The sequence below is a fragment of the Synchiropus splendidus genome, chromosome 10, assembly GCF_027744825.2.
Source record: "Synchiropus splendidus isolate RoL2022-P1 chromosome 10, RoL_Sspl_1.0, whole genome shotgun sequence".
NCBI lineage: Eukaryota > Metazoa > Chordata > Actinopteri > Syngnathiformes > Callionymidae > Synchiropus > Synchiropus splendidus.
The window spans coordinates 17,137,240-17,162,478 of NC_071343.1; the positions used below are offsets into that span (position 1 = coordinate 17,137,240).

The window sequence follows — 25,239 nt, forward strand, 5'->3', positions numbered from 1 at the left end:
ATCTTAATAACATAGTAATAACACGAATAAGCATTCATTGAACTATCCTACATATTCAAAATAATAAACTCTTGTCCTCTTATGAGTCAGTTTTTCTGCCAACTGAGCACTCTTCAGGTGTTTTTTAGCTGGTGTGGAAGGACTGAGCAGCCGGGTTGTGTCCCGTTGACTGCATCAGCATGGTTTTGAGCAGGTCCCACTTTAGAAAAAACAAAACTTAAAACTCACTTTCTGACTTAATAAACATTTTTTAACTTAGCGTTGACACAGTGACCTTTTTCCAACAACCGTGTAATTATATTATATATCAAATATATATATCAGAAATACCGAAAAATATGTATATCTGAGAATTATTTTTTTCCAGTCCTAGTTTTTTTTTTCTTTGTTTTCTAAATAGCGCAACATTTTGACTTGAAATGAGACCAAAAAAAGACAACTTTAGCAAACTTAAGCGCACCAAAAGAAATATATAAGTGACTTGGTACAGAAAATCCGGCGACTTCCCAGAAGATGGAAACAAAGCAGTACACCAACGATGTAAGTAGTTTCTCAGCTGGTTTAGTACCATTCAGTCCAAGTCTCTGAAACCACCAACAGACAACGACAACGTTTAAAAGGTTTTCTGAGCGAAAGCATCCATTTAGATCCACAGTCAAGATGCCCGCTGGAGCCGCTCCATCTGGTGCTGCTCTGCTGATAAAAGCTCCCCACACCTGCGCCATGGCAGGACTGCTGACGGAACCGAGAACAGCGTGGCGAGGGTTTGGCCGACTGCCTCCAGCATGCGTGTCAGGTTAACAATCGAATTTAGACCTCTAATTTCATAGTTCCTGCTCTGCATCTCCAAACTGGGGCAGCGCTGCAGGTTTACTGGCTCATAAATTTTAAAGGTTGCTTTTTATCACCGTTATTGCTCCGCTTTTATTCCGTGTTGCGCTTCTGGGTGGCGCAGCAACACTGGTCCCACCATTTGAAAATTTGAAATATACATGTATTAGGTTCAGGTCACATCTTCATTTCAGCTCTCCTTGTTACCATAAACTGTGAATCATGGTCAGAATCCCAGATGAAAAGCGCATGTTTATTTCTGTCAAGCCAGTTCAGGTGGCTTGTCATTTTTCTGACCTAGTTCCAGGTTCTTCGACACAGTCAAGTTGAGCTGGCTGTTTGGTTTGGTAGCTTCCAGATGTGCCATCGGCTTCGTCCAGGGTAAACCTCCAACTCGCACTTGTCAGTTTGCACTCAAAAGTGGAACTGCCCAGACGGTGAACAGGTTCTAACGGGCCTCCCACTGAAATATTCAGGAGTACATTGGGGTCTCATTGTTGATCCCCAGATAAGAACAAAAAATGGACAGCTGGGAGAAGAGATGGGAACAAGCCAGAGGACACAGTGGTTTGGCCCGTCGACACTTAGTGGTTGATTCAGAACACAGAGGAAAGAAACTCTACTCCATAACTTAGTTTTCATATTTGACTGCGTTCGTATTTTGGCATCGCACTTGAATCTACTTTCAAAGCAGAATACTTTTCAACTGCAAGTTATAAACTCCGTCATGACTTATTTCAACTGCATCCAACCTTTCTGAGGTTGGAAGTTGCAGTGCAGAACAGACGCAGCATTGACTCTCATTTTCAACTACTGCACTTTGAATCGGGTCACATCAAATGACCCCCCGACACGTGATTCCTGAAGTCAGCTGAAGGGAACAAAAGAGTCAGTGCAACAGGATGCATTTCAAATCTTTATTCTTAATTATTTAAGCACATTTTCCTGATGTACATTTCCATTTCAAAGGAAAATCTCAAGTGAGGTAAAAGTGCTGAAAATGAAATAGTATGACTGTAACTATCAAAGTCGTCAGGATCAAAGGCGACAAGAAGCTCTTTTGCATTAACTATTTCACAAAAAAGGAAAATAGTGCCACGATTTTAGCCCCACTTTTGTTTTGTTTTTTTGTTTTTTTTACTTCCACAGGCATTCCTTCATACTCACATGCAAATGAACACACACAGACAAAAACACAAGTCTGCCGCAAAAAAAAAATAAATCTCTTTCACGTAGAAAGAGCCATGACATCCTCCTGGTGCAAGAACACCGTCTCCACTGCTTTCTCCCCGATCGGAAGGCAAGAAACATCTACGGTCATCCCTGGTGATTCGAGAGGGGCAAACAAAACCACCCTGCACTCATGAACAAGGAGCCGGAGAAGCAGGGCGATCAAAAGCAAGAGGGGAGAAAGAAGCAGCAGGATAACACTGACAAGTTTACAGCAGAACTAGGGGCAGAGAAAAAAAAAAAAAAAAAAAAAAAAAAAAAAAAAACAACCTCAGCACTTCATCCTCATAAATAAAGTTCAAACAAACGTCCCTGACAAAGGAAGTGATGAAAGCATCCATGATCACAGGCGCGTGGTTTCAGTCATCAAAATAACGTCGCAATAACCGTAAACAGGTGAAGATTCACATCCAAGACCGCGTGGTCTTTCTGCACAGCATCGGTCTGAGGGTGGAGGAACGGCGACCGATGAAAGCTGCTGCGGTCCTTTGACCAAAATCTGCCACCTCGCATTTAAGGCAGGAATACTATTGCAAAAAAAAAAAAAAAAAAAAAAAAGACCAGGAGGAGACGTCTCAGTGTCGGGGTCTGCTGTCACTAAATCACCCATCAAATTGAGAAAAAAATAAAATAAACAAAGCCCCCAAATGACATTAGATCCCTGAGAGCCAGCTCAACTCCCACAGCTACTGACAAGCTTACAGACAATGCTCACAGGTGTCTCACTCTAACAGGCACTTGCCGACTCAAGAGCCACAGACAGGAGTGTCGATGCACTGGGGAAGTAGGTGGACAGACCCATTGCTAAAACTTGAAGCAAGACATGGAGGCAGCTGCAAGATTTGTTTTTTTCTTCCTTTTTGTTTTAAATCCCACGAGACAGACGGGAGTGCAGCGAGGAGGCGGGAATGACAAAACATTTGAGGGAGAGTGAATGTCGGTAGCTGAACTTAAAAAGGCGAACGGTGAGGGGATTCAATAAAATAAAACCAAATTTACCTCAAGAGTTTGTTTTAAAAAGAAACAAAATAAATACACCAATAATTCCCTTACTTTAAATAAAAAAAAAAAAATTTAAAAGTTAACTCCAAAAAAGCAGCTTCTGCTTGTGTGAATAGTTTGGTCCAGTGGAAGTGTGGCACTGTAAAGCTGAGCCAGCACAGCATGCCCCATGCACCGGGCGTGACCTGGACCGTCCGCACAGATAAGAGGCTTCGCTGGTTATCTGGCGCCAACACAACCAGCAGCAGCAGCAGCAGCATCATCATCTGGGGAGCATGAAGGAAGGTGTGCGACGCAGTCAAGTCACCGCTGTTCCCCTCTGCCGGGGCCGAGCCACATGCTCACAGCCAATATTAGTTCTGGCTGGAAATAGCAAGTCAAAGGTTTGGAGGAAAATAAGACAGAGGGGAGGGCAGAGCTGCACGCACCGATGTGGACGCTTCTCAGAGCATGACCGCCCTGCTGTGTCATACTATGCCCACAGAAGGGATTCAGACACAGCCTTCCAGGAAGCGCTGGAGCTCAAGCACATGTAAGGTGACAAAACTGCTGCTCGCACTGTCCCTCCAGCCACAGACCCTCCTCCTCCTCCAGGGGAAGAGGGATAAATATAGGCAGTCGCTGAGCTGCGTCAGAGGAGGATCCCCTTTCAGCGCTGCTGTCAAAGCCTGCATCGGTCAGGAGGGCAGGACCGAGTGCTGCTCCTTTAAAGGCAGGACGCTCGCTTCTTTATTTTTCAGGCATCAAGGCCCGAGGCATTCTTTAGAGTGCAACCGTCAACCTCGACCCCTCACAGAATGACCCATACCGATTTGGACTCCGCTAAAAGCAGCAGGGATAACTTCAGTTAAAAAGAAGCCTGGAAGTCGAGGTCAAAAGCGGCTCGACGGAGAAGTGCAGGCGATCCGGCGGGGCGGACCGGGGGGGGCTTACCCTGCACTGAAATACACAGTGGGGGAAAAAAAAAAAAAAAAACTTAACACAGTCTCTTGCATCATCAGAAAGGCACTTCGGGCAGTGAGAGCACCAATGACTGCAAGAGATGCTCCCATGTTAGCGGGAGTAAAAACAAATCCGTGCGCATTTCATCGCTGTGACAGTGTACCACCCTCCCATCAAACACCTGTGCAGATTTTTTTTTTTTTTGGTTTGGCAATCACCCTTTACATGAGCCTATCCCCTTTTATACCCATTTTTTAAAGATTTTTTCCTTCTCTTTTCACATTTTTTTTATATACATACTAGAAGAAAAACAAAATCTGACTCCCACATTCAAAAAGGAGCCCATTTAAAAAAAATATGGGGGAGGGGTTAACCAAGAGATTCTGTCACAAAACTTCAAAAAGAGTCACAAAAAAAAGGAGAAAAATAATGAACACTTAAAATATATATCATTTTCAAATGGACACCTCTGTAGATAAGGAATGAGAAAGGATTCCAGAAACAAAGCAAAACACTTCATAGAATCACTTGTGCCTGAAGAGGAACGCAGCGTTGTTGTCACAATCACCATTTTTGGGAGATTTTTTTTTTTGTTTTTCTTTCTTATTCCTTCTCTTTTCCCCGACCTCATGAAAATCCCGTCGCTCACTTGCATCGTCAGTTGCAGGGCAGCCATGTTGGAATGTTTTGATTGGCCACGTAGTAGTTACTGAAGTTGTGGTCCCTGACGTAGGGGGCCGGCTGGTAGTAGCAAGTGACCGAGGAGGCGTCGGGGATGGCGTTCTGCTCCGCCAGGACTCTGAAGGCCATCAGCGACAGCAGGTGGAGCGTCTGCCGGCGCTCGTGGCCCATGAGACACACCGTGCTCTCGTTGACCACGCGCCGCAGGATGATGAGGTAGTCGTACTTGCTGGTTTCCTCGCCGACAAAGTGGCTCTGGAGGTAAGCCTCGATCTTGCGCTGCTGCACGCCGATGTCGGGGAAGTCTATAAAAAAGCGGGAGCACATGTAGCGCTCCAAGGCCTTGAACTCCTCCTCGTTGGCAGGCTGGAAATCTCGCACCAGGAGGTTGCAGTACTTCAGGAGACCCCCACCGCGGATCTCCTCTGGACGCTTGGTGGCGATGAGCTTTTCCCTCAGGTGCCCCAGCGCCATGCTGAAGTCCCCGTACACGCTCTCGCTGGTCACGGTCGGGTGAAACGTGGACGACATGGGCGTCTCCGCCAGGTCATAGAAGGACAACATGGAGTCCAGCACGATCTGAAAAGAGTCCACGCTGAACTCAAACTGCCGACGTATCGTGTCCACAAACTTCAGCTCCACGTTGCGGCCATTGTTGTTGGAGAGGGAGATGAGGCTCCAGCGGTCCTGCTCCGTGTTGACCTTCACCAGCTTCTGGACATAAGCCTCTCTGAGAGTCATGGGAGTGATTTTCTCCTTGTTCACGCCTTCCGGCAGGAAGTCCAGCAGGGTACCCAGCACCACGTCTTTTATGTGCTTGAACTCCGCTTCGTGAGGCAGGTCCACCCTGAAGATGACGTCCAAGTCTTTGTAGCTCCAACCGATGTCCTGCACCAGCACGTGGCTGGCAGTGGAGCCGTTCAGCCGAATATCCTTAACGGTGATACTGCTGAGCTCCAGGCGGGAGCGCACCCGCGCAACAATGTCCTTAAGGCGCACCTCCAACGTGGGGAAGTTCCCCCGGCCGTGAACGGGAACGGCCTCGGTCAGGACCTCGTTCAGGCGGCTCACCTGCTCCCAGGACAGGACGCTGCTGGCACAACCTTGGACCTCCACCTGCTCCATCTTCTCACAAAATTCCAGATTCACTGCGGTCAACCAGAGAGAAGCAGGTCAGTTGGACACGAGTTGGGTGACAAGACTTTCTCCAATAGCAGGCAAGTTCAACCATCTATGGAGGCAGTTCCAGCACTTAGACTATTTTTGCCTTCTATGTTCCATCAACTCTAATCTGTGGTGAAAGCCTAGTGAAGCTTCATGAAACAGTGTCCACACTTTCAAAGCGGAGTAGGGGGCAGTAGTGGTTTAAAAATGTTTTGTTAGACACCAAACATTTTAGAGCAGAGAGTGCCATCTGGTGGGGGTCTAAAATAGGGCACAGTTTCATGAAGCCTCAGCAAACCCATCAATACTCCTCTGAATTCTGAGAGATTATAAAGACCAGTGTTTCAGCCCCGGCAGTAGAGCACTGCCTGTTAGCTCCGCCTTCGAGGTAGCCAGAACAGGTAGCTGACTTTTACATGAACTCAGCCTGCAGAGTTCTCAACACTCATTTGAAGTGAACAGATATTTGCTCCCGTCTCTCCTCAGTCACAGTTGTACTATCTTTACCACATCCCACATGTTAGTTCTATGCAGCTGTCGTAAAATACATCTGCCGTCTTTGAACCAGGCCACGTGAAGACGCATGCACATTCTTGCTTCACTCCAGTTTACTCAAGTAGACTACGAAAATCAACGGGTCAGTTATTACAATGATGATTTCTACATTACTGTGCATCTGTCAGTGACAGTTCTCCTTTATTATGAAGACCACAGAACAGATTTGGACAACAGTTATTGCTTAATAACATACCAAACAGCAAACACAACCATCTCAAGATACACAATATACTGAGACATAGTCACTCATTCCTCATAGATATCAGCTCAGTCATGCCACAGACTCAAGTAGTCGACTCCTGATAGTTTTGTATTTGATGGGTCTGACAAGAGCTTTTCGACCTTAGTCTTAACATGAGCGGCATCTAACATAGAAAATGAAATGAGTACTTGTTCTGTGACTTAAATCACTGGACCCTCCAGTGAAAAGACGTCACCACAACTCTGACGTCGAGAATTGCTGATTCGGCAACAGCCGTTCTTACTATATATATATATATATATATATATATATATATATATATATATATATATATATATGCTTCAACTCCTCGGGTACTTTCTCATCATATTTATATAGCAGTATTAAGACTTGAATTATGTTAGGAGAAATCTACTTGTGGGTCTAACACTGTCCTAAAACCAAATGTAGATTGGAACCATTAGTATTCCACCACTAGAGAGACCAGTCCCAGTCCTCGGAGTTTGAAGAAATAAGAAGTATCCGACCTCAACCAAACATGAAGAACCCAAGAGGTTTGAAGTACCTTGCTCTGACAGGGGGACAAAAAAAAAAAAAAAAAAAAAAATCACGCGGCTTCCAGAACTCGCCGCTCGAGCTACAAATTCAATCCAGAAGCATCTGCGGTGCGGTGAGGAGTCGCTTTCGAGACTCCAGCAGAGACATTCAGGGTGAAAAGAGAGTGAAGAGTGGCAGGTGAGAGCGCTCAGTAATCAAGCAGCGGCAGACGGAATTGGTGGAACTTTTGCGACCTTGACCGACGCGAGCGTCACGGAGCACTTCTCTGGCGTGAGCGGGCATTTAATACCGCCACTTCTGGCACAAATAAAACACGCTTCGTGTGGAGTTAAAAGCCAACAGCATCTCTCTAGATACATGAAATAAACGAACTTTGTTTTTAATGTTTCCAACGCTCTTAAACCGCAGGCGTCACCGTGAAAAAGTAAGAGAGGAAGAGCGAGAACTACAGTGATACATACGTTCAGAAGAGCGGAGTCCGAAATGTTTTCACGCGTCAAAAAGAAGATGTTAACTGGGCGAGCGTGCAGACAGCAGCGGCATAGTCCTCCTCCTCCTGGTGACACACACACACACACTCACGCACTGCCGAGTTTACTGGCGCGCCGTCGCGGGAGCTTCCCCAAGCCCCGCCCCTTTATACGGCCGCACCACTGCCTCGCGGAGGCGCAGCCCGTTTGAAGCGCACGGATGAAACCAGCGTGTTCCCGCTTCATAGAACAAAGGCGCAAGTTTCATTGACCGGACGCGTCATTCTAAAAGATCCGCCTGAAACAGTCGAATTTCACGGCGTCATTGGGAGACGTGCGTGCCACAGCTGGTCAAGTCAGATTCATCCGCCGCACGGCGGGATCTGATTGGGCCGCGGAGCCCCGTTGCCTGGTAACCAGGAGCGTCTCCAAGCAGGCGACATGGAGTTGGAGTTTAACGCTTTACTGTCCGTGAAAGACTTTCACTTGAAACCCACTGTACTTCACCTGCAAGTAGAAACAAAGACCAGAGCCAGCAACCTGTTTTCCACAATTTAATCCTGAACATCTTGGGTTAGGTACTTTGTCCGTACAGTGTTGTTATCACATCGATTTTCAATTTCTGTGAGTGCAACATCCTGTGAATCACATGTCCACTAATAATAATAATAATAATACACAATTGTGTACTTTTTTTTTACGAGAGTGACAGTACTGCATAAACTGAAATATAAAAATGTAAAATAAATAAACTACATTGATCTAAATAAATATACATTTAAAAATGAACTGAATAAAAACACTAAATGAAATACATTTAAAATGAGAAAAATCTGCCTAATCTACCATGTGCTACTATCTCCAGCGTTGATTAGTTATTGATAGAGTTATTTTTTGATTTTACAGGAACTGATAACCCTGGGAGAAGGAACAGATAATTACATTTTATAGGTATAGTACTGAATTACTGTCCGGACCCTGAGGACTCAGCATGGTCACCATTGTCATGCACACACGCAACTTTATCATTGTGTTCTGGAACAATCGCTCTGCCATAGATCTTGAATTTGACTATGAATGATATTCCAAATGCAAAATAAGAAACGTGAAAATAAAAAGTGGGACATAATATTGACTGAAAATCACGAGCAGAATGGCAGAGTGCTTTTCTTGTTGCAGTTACACTCATGAAGTCACCTCTTGGTGTATTGGCGTCTTATACTGTATGTGCACTCACTCAACAGCAATAACTGTTGTGCTTCTCCTCACTCCTTGGCAGCTTAGAAGGAAGGATACCAGGATGAGACGTCCACTTACAGACTGCCACCTCATGCGGTTCAGTATTACACACAGGAGAACCACATTAAACTGTTGTGGTGTGAGTCTGTTGTCCAGCCTCTATTACTTATATGAATAACATCTGCAGTTTGAAGATGACTCACTGGGGAAACACTCATTTACATCTCTCAAGAGCATAGAGGTTTTTTTCCATACAGTCATTTCCACAAAACTCACATGCTGTTTTCAGCGGCTGTCTTTAGACACCCACGCGCATATTCATGTTGTCAACAGCACAGCTGCACACCTGAGAACAACTGTCGATGAAGTCATGGCCAAACCAAGTGTTTTTGATATGTTGTTTATGTCCTTTCTCTGTGAAGCTGATGGATGGAGCTCCAGAAAACTGTGGCAAAATGTCAAGAAAAATGAAGTGAAAACAGTTTTTTTTTTTACACACACACATGTAGGTGTCAGTAAAATAAATACATAAATAAAACGCAGCCTCAATTCTAGTGCTCCTAAATACATCCAATTATCACCTCAGCTGACAACAAGCACCAGAGGCGAGGCAGAGCTGTTATGCAAGAAATAAGTAATCCTCCGACATGTTCATCGAGTTTGCTCACCTACACGTGAACGTGCGTGTTTTCAGTGAAGAGTAACCTCTCACTTGATGGATTGACGTTCGGCTTGAAGCTGCTCCAGGTCCTTTGCATGAAAAAACACAGCAGGTTGATTTACTCAGATAGATATTTGCTCGTCTCCTGAAGGAAGATACACTTTTATATCCACCTCTCTCAGACATGGTAAACCTACATTGACATATGTGACACTTTAACTCTTTAACTCCTCAGTGTTTCTCACTACCCCCTGACTGATTTTCACCGTCAAGTTTCAGAAACACTTTCACGACATTGAACGTTAAATATCACGGATGGAAACCTTTAGTCGGAGGATGGTGTTGAGAACAAAAGAACAAGAACCATCAACGAGACTGAAAATGGATCCAGTTTATAAAAGTGGCTAAAACAGATCACAGGTCATGAAACAGTGTCCTCAGTTTCAGAGCTCAGATGGTGGTGCTCTCTTTTTAAAAATGATGTGAGGTTTCACTGAAATAGTTTCACTAAAATTTTACAGCAAATGGTGCCCTCTAGTGAGCAATAAATGTCATGACACTGTTTCATGAAGCCGCACTGTGACTAGTCATGGAGTGCCCGTTCTACTACTCTGGTTGTGCTTCTGCACAACCTGATGATTACATTGAAATGTTTTTTTGTTGGAATTAATAAATTGTAATTAACTTGTTAAAGTGCCATATATTATTCTCAAGCAGAAAAGAAAAGGAGCTAAATCAGTTATATTCAGATTTCAAAGAGTACTCAATGCAGAAAAAAAAAGTATCACAGTTTTACTCTCATGGAGGCCACATAAATAGAGGGACGGGCCGCATGTGGCCCCCGGGCCACACTTGATTGCTCACATCTGGAGCAAAGCAGATTCAAATAAAGCATATCAGACTCACTATTCATGTGACAGCAGTGTGATGTATATTCATTTAGGTATAAAGATACATATACACTTAAGCCCAAAATGATTCATACCCCTGTCAAAAATAAGGTATTGCTTGTTTTTTTCAGTTACACATTAATATTTCGCCTTAGATTTGACATAAATAATAAATAAAAATTTTAAAAAATGTGGGCCAGTCTGGAACCATGACCAGTCATGTCATGTGAGGTAACACTGTGCGAGGTGTTAAATTAAACTTCAACAACAAAGCCACTATGTCCAAAATGATTCATACCCCAGTGACACTAAGACTCCACAGGATATTCAAACAAACTGTCGTCTCTGACGGTCTGAGTTTGCATCTTGTTCTTTTAACCAGTTTTCATTTCAGTCATCTTTGAGTCAACACAAGACTTGCCATGGCAAAGACCAAAGAGCTCAGTGAGGACTTGAGAACACACATTGTCAATGCTAGAAAGGAAGAAAAGGGCACCAAACAATTCCCAAACAATTTCAGGTGCCAGTAGCAATGGTACAAAGTATCATCCGGAACACCAAAAAATTCACCCCGTCAAAAACCTCACTGGACGTGGATGGAAGTCTCACCTCAGCTTGCTAGAAAGGTCAAGCAGGATGTTGAAAACAATCCAACGACCACTACCATGGCTGTTCTGAAGGAATTGCGTTCAAGTGCTGTGACTCTATCAAGGCAGACACTCCAGCGGATACTGGACCAAAGTGGCCTCGATGGACGTCGACCCCACTGCTTCAACCAAGGCATGGAAAAGCTCATCTGACCTTTGCAAAGACACACGTAAAGCAATATCAAAGCTTCTGGTCGTCTGTTCTGTGGTCAGATGAAACATTGATGGAGCTTTTTGGGCACAGAGATGTGGTTGTCATCTGGAGAAGAAAGGGTGAAGCCTTTAAACCGAAGAACACCCTCCCTACTGTTAAACATGGAGGTGGAAGCATAATGCTATGGGGCTGCTTTTCTGCCAATGGACCTGGCAGCTTGGTCCAAGGGGAAGGAATCATGAGGAAAAAGCAGCACGTCAAGATTCTTCAAGAAAACCTCAAGAAGGCAGCAGAGAACCTGGAGCTGCGGGAGCATTGGACCTCTCAGCAGGACAATGATCCAAAGCATACGGCCAAGAAATTGTTCCAGGACAGTGATATTAATGTCATGAAGTGGCCAAGTCGAAGTCCTGATTTAAACCCCATCGAGGACCTTTGGATGGAGCTCAAGAAACGGGTGGCAACACAGATACCCTCAAAGATCTGGAAACATTTGCAAAGGAGGAATGGTCCACAATTCCTATAAAAATCCTTTGGAGGCTGTGATAAAAAACGGAGTATTGAGGCAGGGTATGAATAATTTTGTTTTTACCCCGTTACAGATGTTTATTGACACTTTCTGTCTTTGGTTATGGCTTCAGTCTTTCTTGTGTGTCCTATTTAAGTAAAATCTGAAGCGATATGCTAATGTGTAACTGAAAAAAAAAAAGGAACTGTTTGTTTTTGACAGGGGTATGAATAACTTTGGGCTTAAGTGCACATGTAGGATGAATAAACACAGTCAAAAAGTCGCAAACCCTTGGAACTGGCAAGCAGAGAAGGAACTTTAGAAACATAATACGAGTGAAAACCGCAAAAGATTTAAAACTTTTGAAAGGCATGGCAACATCATTTGATGATGCCGGTCACAAAGCGCAGTCAAGAAGCGCGTCCTGCGTTTCATCGTGAAGGTTTTTCCTTCTTTAGCGCGGAGGTATAGTCTCATAAGTCAGTCCTTCTCTCGTTGAGGCAGGAGTGTGTCAGCTTCATCTGCGTCAACAACTCCACTGACTCATGAGTTAATCTCACCTGGTTAGTCACTTTGAATAGCGCAAATATTACAAATCAACACGTAATTACACACCATGAGGCGTTATAGTCATGATCATGGGGCGTGTGGCGAATACAGGAAGCACATCCACGTCACTCGGTGACAAAGCAAAAGCGAGGAAGTTTCATTGAAAACGAAAAGCATCAGTGTCTCCCCTCAGCCTGAACTGAGAAGTGTGTGTGTGTGTGTAGGGGGGAGACCCGAGGAGGTGTTTTTGTGCAACTGGCATATCCAGAAACCACACAAGCAGAGAGGGAATTCCACCACCCCCAGAGCTGATGTAATGACGTGCACTATGAACAAGCAGGGCAGATAGCAAGGCAGATACGCACGTCAGTCTGGATCCTTCTACAGAAACCTCAGCCAAACTGTGGCTGTGGTGAGGTAATCCTCGCGTCCTGAGTGATAGATAAGAGGTCAGGCTGGAAACCCCCTCCTGCAAGAGCTGGGCATCTGTCTTTCAATACTACTGTAGAGCTATTACAGAATATGCTACGTCTTCTGTGTTTACATTGGGCTTGTCAAACTCAGCCACGCAAAAATGTAAACAACAACAGTGGACAGGAAATAAATGTCTATATGGAGCCCTGAACCAGCCTCGCTACAGTGGTCGGAGGAGAAGCACATTGTGGAATAGCAAATACAATAACAATCATGAAACTGGTTTTTGTTCATTGAATTTCGTTCCGTCTAACATTTGTACTGCTTCTAGTTCACACTTGACTTTTTCGTTGTAAACCCTTGAAGGCTGACAACATTGAAATGGTACTGTAACTGACTGCGGTTACATGCAGCGCAGTGGAAAGCGCAGTGGAGCTCTTCAGTCCTTTCGGTTCCTACAGTGCGACCGTAGACCGTAGTTTCACTTCAAAGGTCCAGAATCAGCGCGTCGGAGCGGCGGTTCAACGTCGTCACCGTCACCATGGTTCCTTCCGCAGGTTTTGGGAACAAACCTTCGTTTTCGTTGTATCACCATAAACGTGGAGTATGTGACATGCAGTCGTGCTTTTGTTCACCGCCGTGAGCTTAGCGACCATGCTAACAGTTGCTAACACAGAAGCAATATCATCTCCAAAAAAACCACAATGGTTCCACACACAGACATACGACTTCTCAATAGTAAGGTTATAGAGACTGTGATTCGTCTAGAAGATTGTTTACACGCAGCCGCACACCACCCAGTATTAACCGCATGATCCAGGTCATGCAGTACCACTGAGAGATATTTAAATTTCTCTCCAGTGATCGGACTAAGGTGTTCACACGAATTTTAAAAGTCATAAATGAGCTGGACTAAAGCAATAATTTGGCTTTATGATCCCTCGCGTAAACATGCTCACTGCAGTTTGGATCTGTCTTTCTGTGTGAGAGGAGGAATGGACGTCACGAGAGCAGGTCAGTTATTGCACACATAAACAACATGCTTTTACGGTGCTACAAAGGTCACAAAAAGTTTCATCCAACAAGCACATCAGTTCAATAGCAAACACGTGTTGTTGAAGCGCTAGTTTGTGTCTCTCCCTACACTCTGCATTGCCATTTGGTGATGTCAGAAACCTCACTCACACAAAATGTGTGCGAGTGCACAGAAACTGAAAAGCTGACGACAGACCTGTCAACAGGAAGAAGCGCGTTGCAGAGGAGCTGTCCAGCAGACTTGAGAAATGATTTCAAGAAATGAAACAGAAGAGAGAGAGAGGGGAAGTTTACTATTCAGAGTGTCACACACACACACACACACACACACACACAGTGCTCAGATACAGTGTACGTGACCAACAACGAATCCCAGAGATTCACCAAAACATAAACATTGTGTCGAGTGCTGTTGACTGACGCCTGCGTACGTGACAAGTACGGCGGATCATTTATAAAAGATATACGACGTGCACAAGCAATCCATAGCAATCCGGGGAATTGCCACTCAATATTAGCTCCATACCATTCCAACTGCTCACTTGAAAACAGAGACAGAGATGCAAAGCAGGCGTTTGTGGTGGAATCAATATAGAGAGCAGCAGATGATACGGGAACTATAGTTTGCTACTAAAACAAAGTAGAATTGTACGAGTTGTTGTTGAGTTACTGCGATAAATGCCCTTGTCAGTCGCTTTTTTTGTTTCGAGTTGAGGGCTAAAACTAGGGCTGTCACTGCAGGTCAATTTGTATTTTGTAAAACTCTCACATTCCAACCATGGGTCCGAAAAAATGAGGGAACCCACAACTGCGAAGCTAAAAACACACAAACACACAGGAAGTGATGAGCCATGAGGCTTCATGAAACAGTGTCCTCATTTACAGAACCAAAGAGACGGCACTCTGTGCTCTGAAATATTCAGATTTGAACAACAATTTCAATTGAACTGACTTCATTTTTAAACAGAGGGCGCCACCTTCTGAGCTCTGCAAATTGAGGACAGTTTCATGAAGCCTCACTACACGCTGGTTTTGTAGGAGTGGAGAACATACAATAATGATTTTTTCAAAATGTATTCACTGATTCAACTGTTAAATATATTCATTAAAACCATAACTTGAAATCTAAAACTTGTCCGTTTTAAGCATGGTCTTTGTGATCAGCAGCACTATTTTGAGTGAATCGCTATCACCTCGGGGCGTTGTGTTACTGAACCGCAGGACGTTGGTAATGTCACGACGCACAACATAAGAAATGTTGTTCATACCACACGAGGAAGAGAACAATCGACTCAGGCACCGCTGTCTCCTCCCACTTCCTGACACATAAGATGTCACCAAAAAGTGGCAGAATTGTCACGGCTAACTGACAGAATATTGTGTTTAAGATATCATGTCCAGGAATCAAAACAGAATCTAAACTTCAGAGTGGTCCTCAGCAGACACAACAGTGTGTGAAAAAAAAAGCTGAAATCTCATCCAGGATTAAGACCGCATCAATGACGTGTGGCAGTGTTCATGTTCGCGAGCGACCGGTCTCCCAGGAGCCCGACCACCTGCTGCCGTCTGGCTCTCATCCATGTGAAGCCGTGACTCATGGTTTCCGGGAAGAGCGCACGCTAACACATTAAACAAACACTGGGACCCACAAGCACAAACCATTAGCATCAACCTGCATGCAGCCGCATATTCAGACACAGGCTGGAGGGCCATTCAGTGCTCCAGTGGGGAACCACCAGCTCTGTGTCTCAGCGCCTCCTTTCCGCACTGAAAATGAACCACAATGACGTGACAATTGCCATGTCATTGAACCACTAATCCAAGTCAAGAGCTTCAAAGTGATCCATCCCATGGCCACTTCAACATAATAGTCTCCTCATCTGGGAGAGTAAACAAGAGGAATATATTGTCTTAAAGTACAAACAATTTCTTCACGCATGGTGTTCGTGCTCAACATGGAGGTCGAGGAGTGGCGCGTGAGAAACGTAGATCTGATCGCAGACTCCGCCATGTTTGGGTCTGGATTGTCTGTTGGTGTGGAGCACTGGAGCCACTGTGGGTCGAGATCTTCTCCAGCGCCATCATTGTCGTTTCGCTCGCAATGACAAAACAACCTCTTGTGTATCTCTGGACTGAGAAGTGGTGCCCACGGTTGAAGGTTTTTGGCCAAATGGGAACTGAGTGAACCTGCTTTTTTTAACAGTTAGCAAGTTTTTCTTTTATGAGGACAATTCAAAAGTGGATCTGTAACAGGAGAGACAGATAGAAAAGGGTGTAAGGGAAACGTGAAAAGAAAGGCAAAGAGTGAAGTGGAAGAGGCTGAAATGATGTGACCCTAGAGGCGAACACCGAAAAACAAAGAAGGAAAAAAAGAATGTGACGTAAACTTTAGGTCAACATAAAGTTGCCCTCTCACGGTACGTTCACGTAAAATGAACTTTGGTTTCCAGCAACCAAAGCGTCAATCTGCAGGGAGAGGGTATAAACTCAGTGGAAAGTCAACGTGACAGATCTGAAAGTTAGAATTCCAGCTCTTTATCTCCTTGGGGTTGGACGCTGCTCAGTCTGGGTCCATGACATCCTTCAGAGGCATCACTAGCTTGGTGAGGCAACACCAACCACTGCGATCAGCGTCTCTTCCAGTTCACTTTGCCCTGCTCATGAACTTCCCCTCTCTGAAATTCACCGCCTGAAACGTGCCACCTGAAACACGCCGAAGCGCAGCTTGTCACACGGAAATATATTTTTAAATTCAGTTAGATTTATTGTCCCACAATTTGTTGTCAGTATTTTTATACTAAATAGATGATGATAATGTATCAATAATGATACAAGCATATTCTGAAGTTTACATGATTAACAAAATGTATTTTAAATAACTCAAATGAAAATGAATGATAATAGTTGAACGACAATGAAAAAAATGCCTTCATAGTCTTTGTCAAAAAAAAAAAACAGAATATTGTAAAGCCAGAATATTCCCACACTGGGGCTGTAACTTTTGGCATTGTAATTTTCTTTATTTCTCCAACACTGTTCACTTTGTTCATTCTGCAGTGGAGAATGATGAGGAGTGACTCCTCCCATCAGTGGGTGAAGACGGGCTGCAGCGGCAGTAGGAGACGAGGAAATAAAACAAGTGAACATGCACATCGCAAATAATGGATTCGATGAACTGACTTGTGGATTATGGTGATGGGCCTAGCAGAAGCGATGAACTTTTGTGCCCCAAACGTATGGCATTTGCTGCTCTCATATTGTAGCACTATAGTCTGTCGCACATAATCTGACATTAACGTGAGAAGAGTATGAGACGCTTCTGTCGCTTAAATCCTCCAGAAGTGTTTCAATAGTAGCTCCAGTTCTTTCAACGCAAAATGAAACCATAAAATGGAAAATAGAATGCGATTTTCACACCGTTGTCCTTCTACCGATATATATATACTGTATATATATCGGACACAACTTTAGCATTTTTCTTCTGCATCCTTCTGCATTCTAAGAACCATGTAGTGAATGAAGTAAGGGTGGAAGTAAGCAAGGCACTGGCAAAATAAGTCATCCAACATCACGACGACAATGCAACGATTATAGATCACTTTTGTTCAGATGTGACAAAAACAACATTCTCACACATGATTTTTTTTTTAAGTCTCTAAACATTTTTTTCCTTCCTTTTTTCCTTTCCTTTGGAACATAACCAAAACGTAATCATGTGTTCTTAGTTCCATGATTATTTCCTGAAAATTCCATTGAAATGTCTCCATTTTTTTATTATTTCCCAAACAGATTAGCACCGGCGAAAACATGTCCTCCTTGGTGGAGGCAATAGAAATGGCACTGGGGCTGAGAATGGAAAAACAAAACAATAACACACCATTTACTATCATCCAGTGTTTTGTTTGCTTGCTTCCTTGCTGGAATGCTGAGCGACCACAGAAAAAAAATTACAATCTTCCACTGGCAGGCAGCGTGTAACTGAAGACGTCGTCATAAAGAGGTAAAGAAATGATCTGGGAATGACTCTAGCGGTTTACAGATGGACTTTATTGGCGAGGGAGCGCCAAGTGAATCTTTGTCCTGAGTGTACTGTACATTCAGACGATTTGTCAAGGCACGCGAGCGTTTATGAGAGTGACACGTGAGAACAGATGCTGCGTTGGGATGTCTCAGACCTCTCCAGCGAGACATCCCAATGGTTTGGAAAGTCTCCCTGAACGTTACCGGCTGTGGCGCAATGTTAGCAGACGAATCAGTCGGCGTGTCAAAACCAGCGTCTGCCTCACAGATCGGACTCAGGGAGGAGTTAGCACACTCACATGACCGCGCTGCAGCTGGCAACCAAGCCAACTCCTGGCATTTTGGAATACTACATTTCTGAATGCCAAATAATTTGCTTTATTTAATATGTCAAACTCATGATGAAAGTGCTGAAACCAAAATCATAGTCCAAGACAAACATGTTTAATCAGTAACACAAATGTGATTATACGTCTGGCTGCTGATAAAAGCCTCCACTGTCGCAGCGCCTTCTGGAACCATGAGTGGAGAGACATGAAAGAGCTCATGTTGCGCTCACTTCAGAGGACGAGGAGAGGGATTCTATATTATACTACGCATGCATCTGGATGGCTGTAAACTATTGTTCTTTTTTTTCCCAGAACAAACCCCAGAAGACAATGAAAACATTTTTTTTAAAACTACTTAAAGAACTCAAGACGTTTGATGCACTTTGGATGGCAGCTCCGATACATTCTCATGACTCCCTGCGTCGTCTTGTCGGGCTCAAAGAACAATTTGGATTCTGAAAACACGCAGTATCCACATATTTGACTTATCTCACTTCGACAATGATGCTGCCAGTGAGAAAAATGAAAATGGTGATTAAACCAAGGTCAGAATCCAAGGCACGAGTGGCGCTGCCAGCATGAACTCCTTCAACTCAGGCGGCACTTAAACGCTGCAAGCTAAAAGTCATGCTAATGTCAGTAAAGTTCCAGTGAAACATTTGACAATGACATGTTGAGCAACTTTACAGGATAACTACCCGATCATTACTTCCAAAACCACGCTATAATAAAGCATATGGATCAGCAGGGTGGAGGTTCTTTCAGCCACGTAAAGCTCCCACCTTTGAGACGCCGTCAGACTGCGAAGTAGAAAAGGAAGTGGAAAACACACTGAGGTGAAATCTGATAATATTGGATATCATGGAAAAGACGTGTGTAGAGGCAGGTTTTGACAGCACACCTGCCTCATAAGTCATTGATATCAGACTCATATCAGAAACGCCAGAAGTGTAACACAGGCAGCGCGTCTCCGTAAGAAGTCTGACTTCCATTGGAACAGAGCTGGAGGAAGCGTCATGTTTTTTTTTTTTGTTTTGTTTTTTTATGTAAGAAACTCTCAATAAACATACTAGCGGTTACTGTGTCAGATACAGTACGCAATTTAAAAGTCAAGCCTGTATAAATATTAAACATACCCTGTGCACAAACGCTAAACTATTAATGCACAGTGGGTTAAAATCATGAAAAACAAATACTTTCAACTCTCCTGCACCAATGTTACAGGCATAAGAGCATTTCTCTGAATATTACTATTTACTTTATAATACTTAAACGCAGATATTCTGTCTGCATGGGAGCTCGTTGTTATGTTCCGTCACTGTTAAAGCCAAGTGTACATGGGTGTTCACTGCCTTATTAAACATGCACATATTTCCATCAGTATTCACCGGTAAACATATGAAATACTCATAATTGTTTGGGGCAAAATAATTTCTCGACAAACATTTTTCTGGTACACATCCAGGGTTGTAAACTCAATAACTTTACCTTCGCATGGACTATTTGGGGTCTGTAATCCCCAAAATCTGTGTGTCGTAGATGCTCAGCACAAGCACTGCCATCGGGGCAGCGCAGGGTGACTTGAATTACAAACCTGGAGCTCATGTGATGTTGCGTAGCTGACGTACGAGAAACAGGTTAGATATCATAGATATCATGATATCCTATGATATCCTATGATATCCTATGATATCTATGATATCATAGGATATCTATGATCCTGTGCCTCCACGGTTGCAGCATCATAGATATCCGACTTCTGTCATATTTTCTGGCATCACTCACACGACTGGCAGTTAGTGATGGGCAGATGAGGCTTCGTGAAACAGTGTCAGAGCGGCACCTTCTGAAACAGTGTCAGAAGGTGTCGCTCTCGGTTTCATTATTGTTGATGGATTTTAATGTAGAGTGCGCCATCTAGTGGGCACTAAAAATGAGGGCACTGTTTCATGAAGCTTCATCAGCCCATCACTACTGACTGAATCTCACTTTATACTTCATAAATGTTTACATGTCACCTGAACAAAAACCTACAACCCGAATGCTACTTTATCTAACACCAATGTTGCCAGTCCTTGGTGGAGACTCGCACTGAAACCAAACCCATCAAGAGAACGACAAAGAGCGTTGGGGTTAGGATTTTTACCAGCTGTACATCATTCTTCGCAACCACTTAGTCACTTTTTGTAACATCTTTATTGAATTTGTGTTTTTGCCTCTTAAACATATTTACAGATACTTTCCTTTTGAGTTAAGTAAAAATACAAATACAGAACACGCAGTTTTTCAAAATTCTCGTCGCTCCCAGCGACTTGTCGGCAGCTCGGGAGTCGCCTCGCTGTCAGACACAGGAGGTCATGGACCAAAGGGTGCTTGGGTTAATGGGCGGGTCGGAGGGAGGAGCGGGGGTGAAGAAATGCAGCATGTTTTAATGGATGTACAGGAAAATACCATGTGGACGGTAAAATATCACTTTGTATATTTAAATAAACATTTTCAAAAGGTAAGCGACACACAATTTAAATAAGTTGCAATTCAACAAATGAAACCAAATTACTTTCCCATGAATCTTATTTTAAAAAGTGATATAACCTGAAATGGCAACTATATATTTAAAAAAAAAAACATGAAAGAAATGTTACCAAGGGCATCAATATTTTGTGTAACACGGCAACACACACTTGTATTTTGGCTTCTTCCTCATTGCTATAGTTTTATTCCTAGGCTCTGACTGTAAAGTTAGCCATTCAAAACAAATGGCTTGACCAGGCCTCGGAACCAAACTTAAATCCTAGTTATTTTGAAGACTTTATCCTCAAATTGAGACAAACCCGTTTTTATTATGATGACAATATTAGCTCTTGTTTATACAGAGACTTTTTGCGTCATAATTTGGCAAGGAAAATTACAACTAGCAATGTAAAAATATTGACGTAACATCACACCTAGAGGGGGCGCCCTTCACAGTGCTCTGTGCTTTCTTCTGTTAGCGGCCACAGATTCCCACCAAACACAACTGTTATAAAGTCATAAATAACATGTTTCCCACTCTGTCTTCGCATCAATAAAACAACTGACTGACCTTTTAAATAACTGTACTGACCTTTTCACAAGCTCATATAAAATGCAAGGTTTTCACAGTACAATGCCTTCTCAAGTGTAATGATAATAAACACCTGGCAGCATTAATGTTCAGATTTACTGAGCAAAGCAGCAATGAGAGCGTGGTGACTGGTGGTCAGTAAAAAGTGTTAGGCAACAAAGTGCTCCGTCTGGAGGGAAGTGTGAGCCGGCACCCTGCTCACCGGGCCAAACTCATGGATGGAGAGCAAGGCTCCCAAATCTGCCGGGATGGAGTCGGGCTGCAGGCGGGGGGCGCTATTACCAAACTCATTCAAAGATGGGGTTTCTGGAAAATTCATTGAAGTTGATAACAGATGACAGCATCCTGAAGCAGCGTATATGTCACGGACATTTCACTGATCCTTAATGCCATGGCCTTTGAATTGAAATTTTACAAGGCTTTTTTTAGTCAACCTGCCTGAGCAGATTAGCGCTGACTGGTCTGGGCACTTCCCAAGAAGCCACTCATCACAGAAGAGCTGGAAATGACCGTTTGAAGTGGCTGGATTTTTGTCGTTTACCAACCAAAACGGCTGTTACTAAGAAAAATGCCTGAAGTCCAGTGACCTTTTCAAAACGAAAAGCCAAACCTTTCAGCTACAACCACATACGAGGTTTGTGTTTCATCAAAGTTTCACATTGTGTTTTCTAAATGAAGCGTGAGTCATGACGAAACTACTTTGTTTCTTTGTTTGTATTCAGCTTCCATTCAACATGGTGCAACCAAGTTACAGTGGGGATTTGTCTGTGACCGTTTACCTAATCTGTTTGACTGTGGAGACATCAGATCAAGGCCCTCAGACTGTTTAAGCTGATCATTTAGATTTCAACACAAACTAGTGTTCTGACTAGCACTGATTTCATCTCAGAGGCTTTTAAACTACCCTTGGACCCAAGTTTCTTGGAGAGCAATACTCAATTTAGGGGAAAAAACAAGTGATTTTCAAGCCTCATCTGGCCTATTCCTTTAAACCAAAGAACCAAATACCGCCAGACATCGGTGTGCGTAACGCGGTGGGCGGGGCTATAGAGAAAATCTCATTCTGTCTTACGTCTCAAGACGATCCACATCAACATCGAAACGGCACGATCTTAAAAATGGAGTGACCCTCGTGATGTAGCACTTTCACATCATGGAGAACAAGAGTTGTGAGCAAATAAATAAGTCACAGAGGTCATGCACAACAGCGCCCCTGAAAGGGAATCACACCGCAAACACAGGCCACCAATTGATGCTCGAATTATTTTGTCAGACGCAGTTACACTTCAGGTTAGCGAACATAGCAAGAATAAACCAGTCACTTTCTTGTTTACTGTTCATACTCCGTAACTATAGTTTTGTTTAGTGTCAAGGTTTGGAGCCCAATCCAGGGTAGAACAGAGAGTTACCAGGACCCTACTCAATGCTTTGTAATGAGTAATAACAGGCTAATATGCTGCTCAGACACATGTGAGTTGGGGGGTTATGGTTCTTCCCAAATCTGAAGTGTAACCAAACACGTTCGTAGCTGTGACATGCACTCACACCTCAGCAAACCATGTGATGCGGATCTCTTTCAAATTGCACTCTAGGATTCTTTTTGACTTTTGAAGTCTAGTGACATTTTGTTTTTACTCTCTTTCTAAAACATTGCATTGTTTCGCTCAGGTCACTTTGGAGCTGTGACATTGTCTCCAGGATGTTTTTGTGTGCAACGTCACTTCTCAGTGCCAGCGTCATCTGTGGGATTGAGATTTTATTATTCTTGTTTTTTAAAAAACATTTCAAAGGCTGATTTACGAAAAAGTCCAACACGCCACCTCATCTGATCGGGCAAGGTCGCGCTCCACCATTACAGAGGTCAGAAAAAAGTTGATACTTTGAAAGTGATATGAAGATGTGGCACATACAAACGTCATTTATTCGTCTCTTTCAACGTTACATCCCCGTCATCAGTCCTCTCATACAAAGTGCACAAACAAATATTTCACAGCAGAGGCCTTTTAACCACCACACACTCACATCATGGTGCGGACATAAATCATGATGAAAAAGGAGCAGATGAAAGGATGGGTCAGTAAAAAGTCTGTGACGCGGTGGGCTGGCAAAATAAAGTCAAAATAAAAAAGGAGGAGGAGGAGGAGGAGGGAGATGCAGATGTAGCAGCAGGATGATTCGGGATGGGAGTTTGAGACTGGTGTGGAGAAGGTATGGGCTGTTCTTCTACTGACACTGGTCCACTTGACTGAATCAGGTGGAGGACTGTCGTCACACAACAGACCCTCCAGCCTCCGATATGAGCTGCACACGTGGGTTAAAATTCATCTGATGAATGGGAGAAGTGTTTGAGGAGTAGCAAAGAGGAGGGCTTTGATTCAACCCTGTGTCCCCAAATTTCGCCTGGTAGATAAACAACAGCGACCACAGAAAAAAAAAAAAAATCACACCTGATCCAGACCCTGTGAAGTGTCTGGGAAAGATCCTTCAAAACGTTGCTCCGCAAGAGAGACACTTTCAGTGTTGCAGCTCGAGTCTGAGAGGAATCCATTTGGTCGAAAAGAATCACAAAAATGAAAGTCAGTCCTTCAAGGTTCAGTCTGGCCTCCGAGGAGAAGAAGAAGGGCGGACTGTGAAAGTGGGTCTCCGACCTCCGAGGCCCCGGGGGGAGGCCTCTACTGCTGGAGCAGTCTGGAAGCAGCTGACAGCTCAAAGTAAGATTATCCAGTGCTGGTTTGTGGTTGTTTCTGTTTTTTTTTTTAAGGGAAGCCAGCGCGTTGTGGTCGCCCCCCCAAGTCTCCGCCATGGGGCACCGGTCCATCTACCGCAGGACAGGTTCGCTGCCGGGCAGAGTGATGTTGCCCAGGTGTAGGACGGGAAGCGGGTGAGCCTCGGTGTTGAAGACCCAGCTCTCAAACGGCATCAGGTCGTCGCTGGAGAACAACAGGTACAGGTACCTGAGGTGGGGCGGGATATGGTGGGTGGGGAATGAAGACAGAAACGTATTTGAGAACAACAAGACCAAACAAGAAGCTCATTCAAAAGTCACTGTTAATGATGATCGCTGAGGAACAAACACAAAGGCGTCCCTGCTTCTCACCCTCTGAGCTCAGATCTCTGCACCTGTGAGTGGGTGAATGGTTCAGCAACAAGGAAACTCTATGGTGAGGGCGAGTCAGAGTATGTTATCCAGGAAAGGTTTGGGACGCACATGCTACATTTCCAACAGCTGCGATGCAAATGGAGAAAGGTGGCTGACCCGTCGGACTTCATTCCAAACATGATAAGAAGCGGTCGCAACCTTCCTATATACGGAAGCCCATTACAGCCAGATGAATAAAAAAGAAATAAGTCGATAAATAAATCATAATAGATGAAAAATACGTGGATAAAGGATTGAGTCTAGCAGCTGCTTGAGTGTAAGATAAACAAACTCCTCTGAGGCGTAACATTCATTAATAATTTGCCATTCGTGTTGGAGTTATTTAAAACATGGTGAACATTTACATGGATAATTAAACAAAGAAATTGAAACCTGTCTTATGTTAAATGTATCTAGTAAATGTTTACCAAGAACTTTGACACGGATGGCTGAATATACTGTATATCTTATCTTATCCTATCCATTTCCATATTTACGCTGCAACTTGGATTTTTAAAACTATTTAATTCATGTATTTATCATACTTGTAAATACATATTCACATCATTTCATTTGTGATGTGAGCAAGGTGACTAAGTGGAGTTCTGAGAGGCAGTTGGTTTGAGAGAGCTGGGAAATCTCGTGGGAAGAAGGAGAGAAAAGGCCACTTTCATGGTGGAGTTGCTTTAGTCAAGAAAACTTTAGCACCAGAAAAAGTTGAAATGCAGGTATATTCATACACACAACTGCACATGAGTGTATCACAGCTCTGTTCCATAACAGCACTGACAATAATCATATTCGTATTTTTGGTTTTTGTCACTGAAAAGCCAAAACAAATGATAGATGTCAGGCAAAGTTTGTTGACTGTGACACGTCCACTGCAAGCAGTTGGCTACAAGCAACAGCTGCT

At 43.7% G+C, this 25,239-nt stretch overlaps 2 protein-coding genes across 2 annotated transcripts in view; both read right to left on the reverse strand.

The window, feature by feature from the left end:
• Positions 1-1,488: 1,488 nt before the first annotated feature.
• tent5c (terminal nucleotidyltransferase 5C) lies at positions 1,489-7,766 on the reverse strand. The gene is made up of 2 exons (XM_053877144.1): positions 7,630-7,766; positions 1,489-5,834 (listed from the first exon to the last, which is right to left on the reverse strand). Exon 2 carries the CDS (start codon positions 5,809-5,811, stop codon positions 4,663-4,665), a length of 1,149 nt encoding a protein of 382 aa, XP_053733119.1. The 5' UTR covers positions 5,812-5,834; positions 7,630-7,766; the 3' UTR covers positions 1,489-4,662.
• Positions 7,767-20,269: 12,503 nt separating this feature from the next.
• man1a2 (mannosidase, alpha, class 1A, member 2) overlaps positions 20,270-25,239 on the reverse strand; it is an 83,814-nt gene continuing 78,844 nt past the window's right edge. The window contains exon 14 of the mRNA XM_053877141.1: positions 20,270-24,141. Within this exon, the coding sequence (XP_053733116.1) occupies positions 24,006-24,141 (136 nt within the window). The 3' untranslated portion in view covers positions 20,270-24,005. The remainder of the gene's footprint in view (positions 24,142-25,239) is intronic.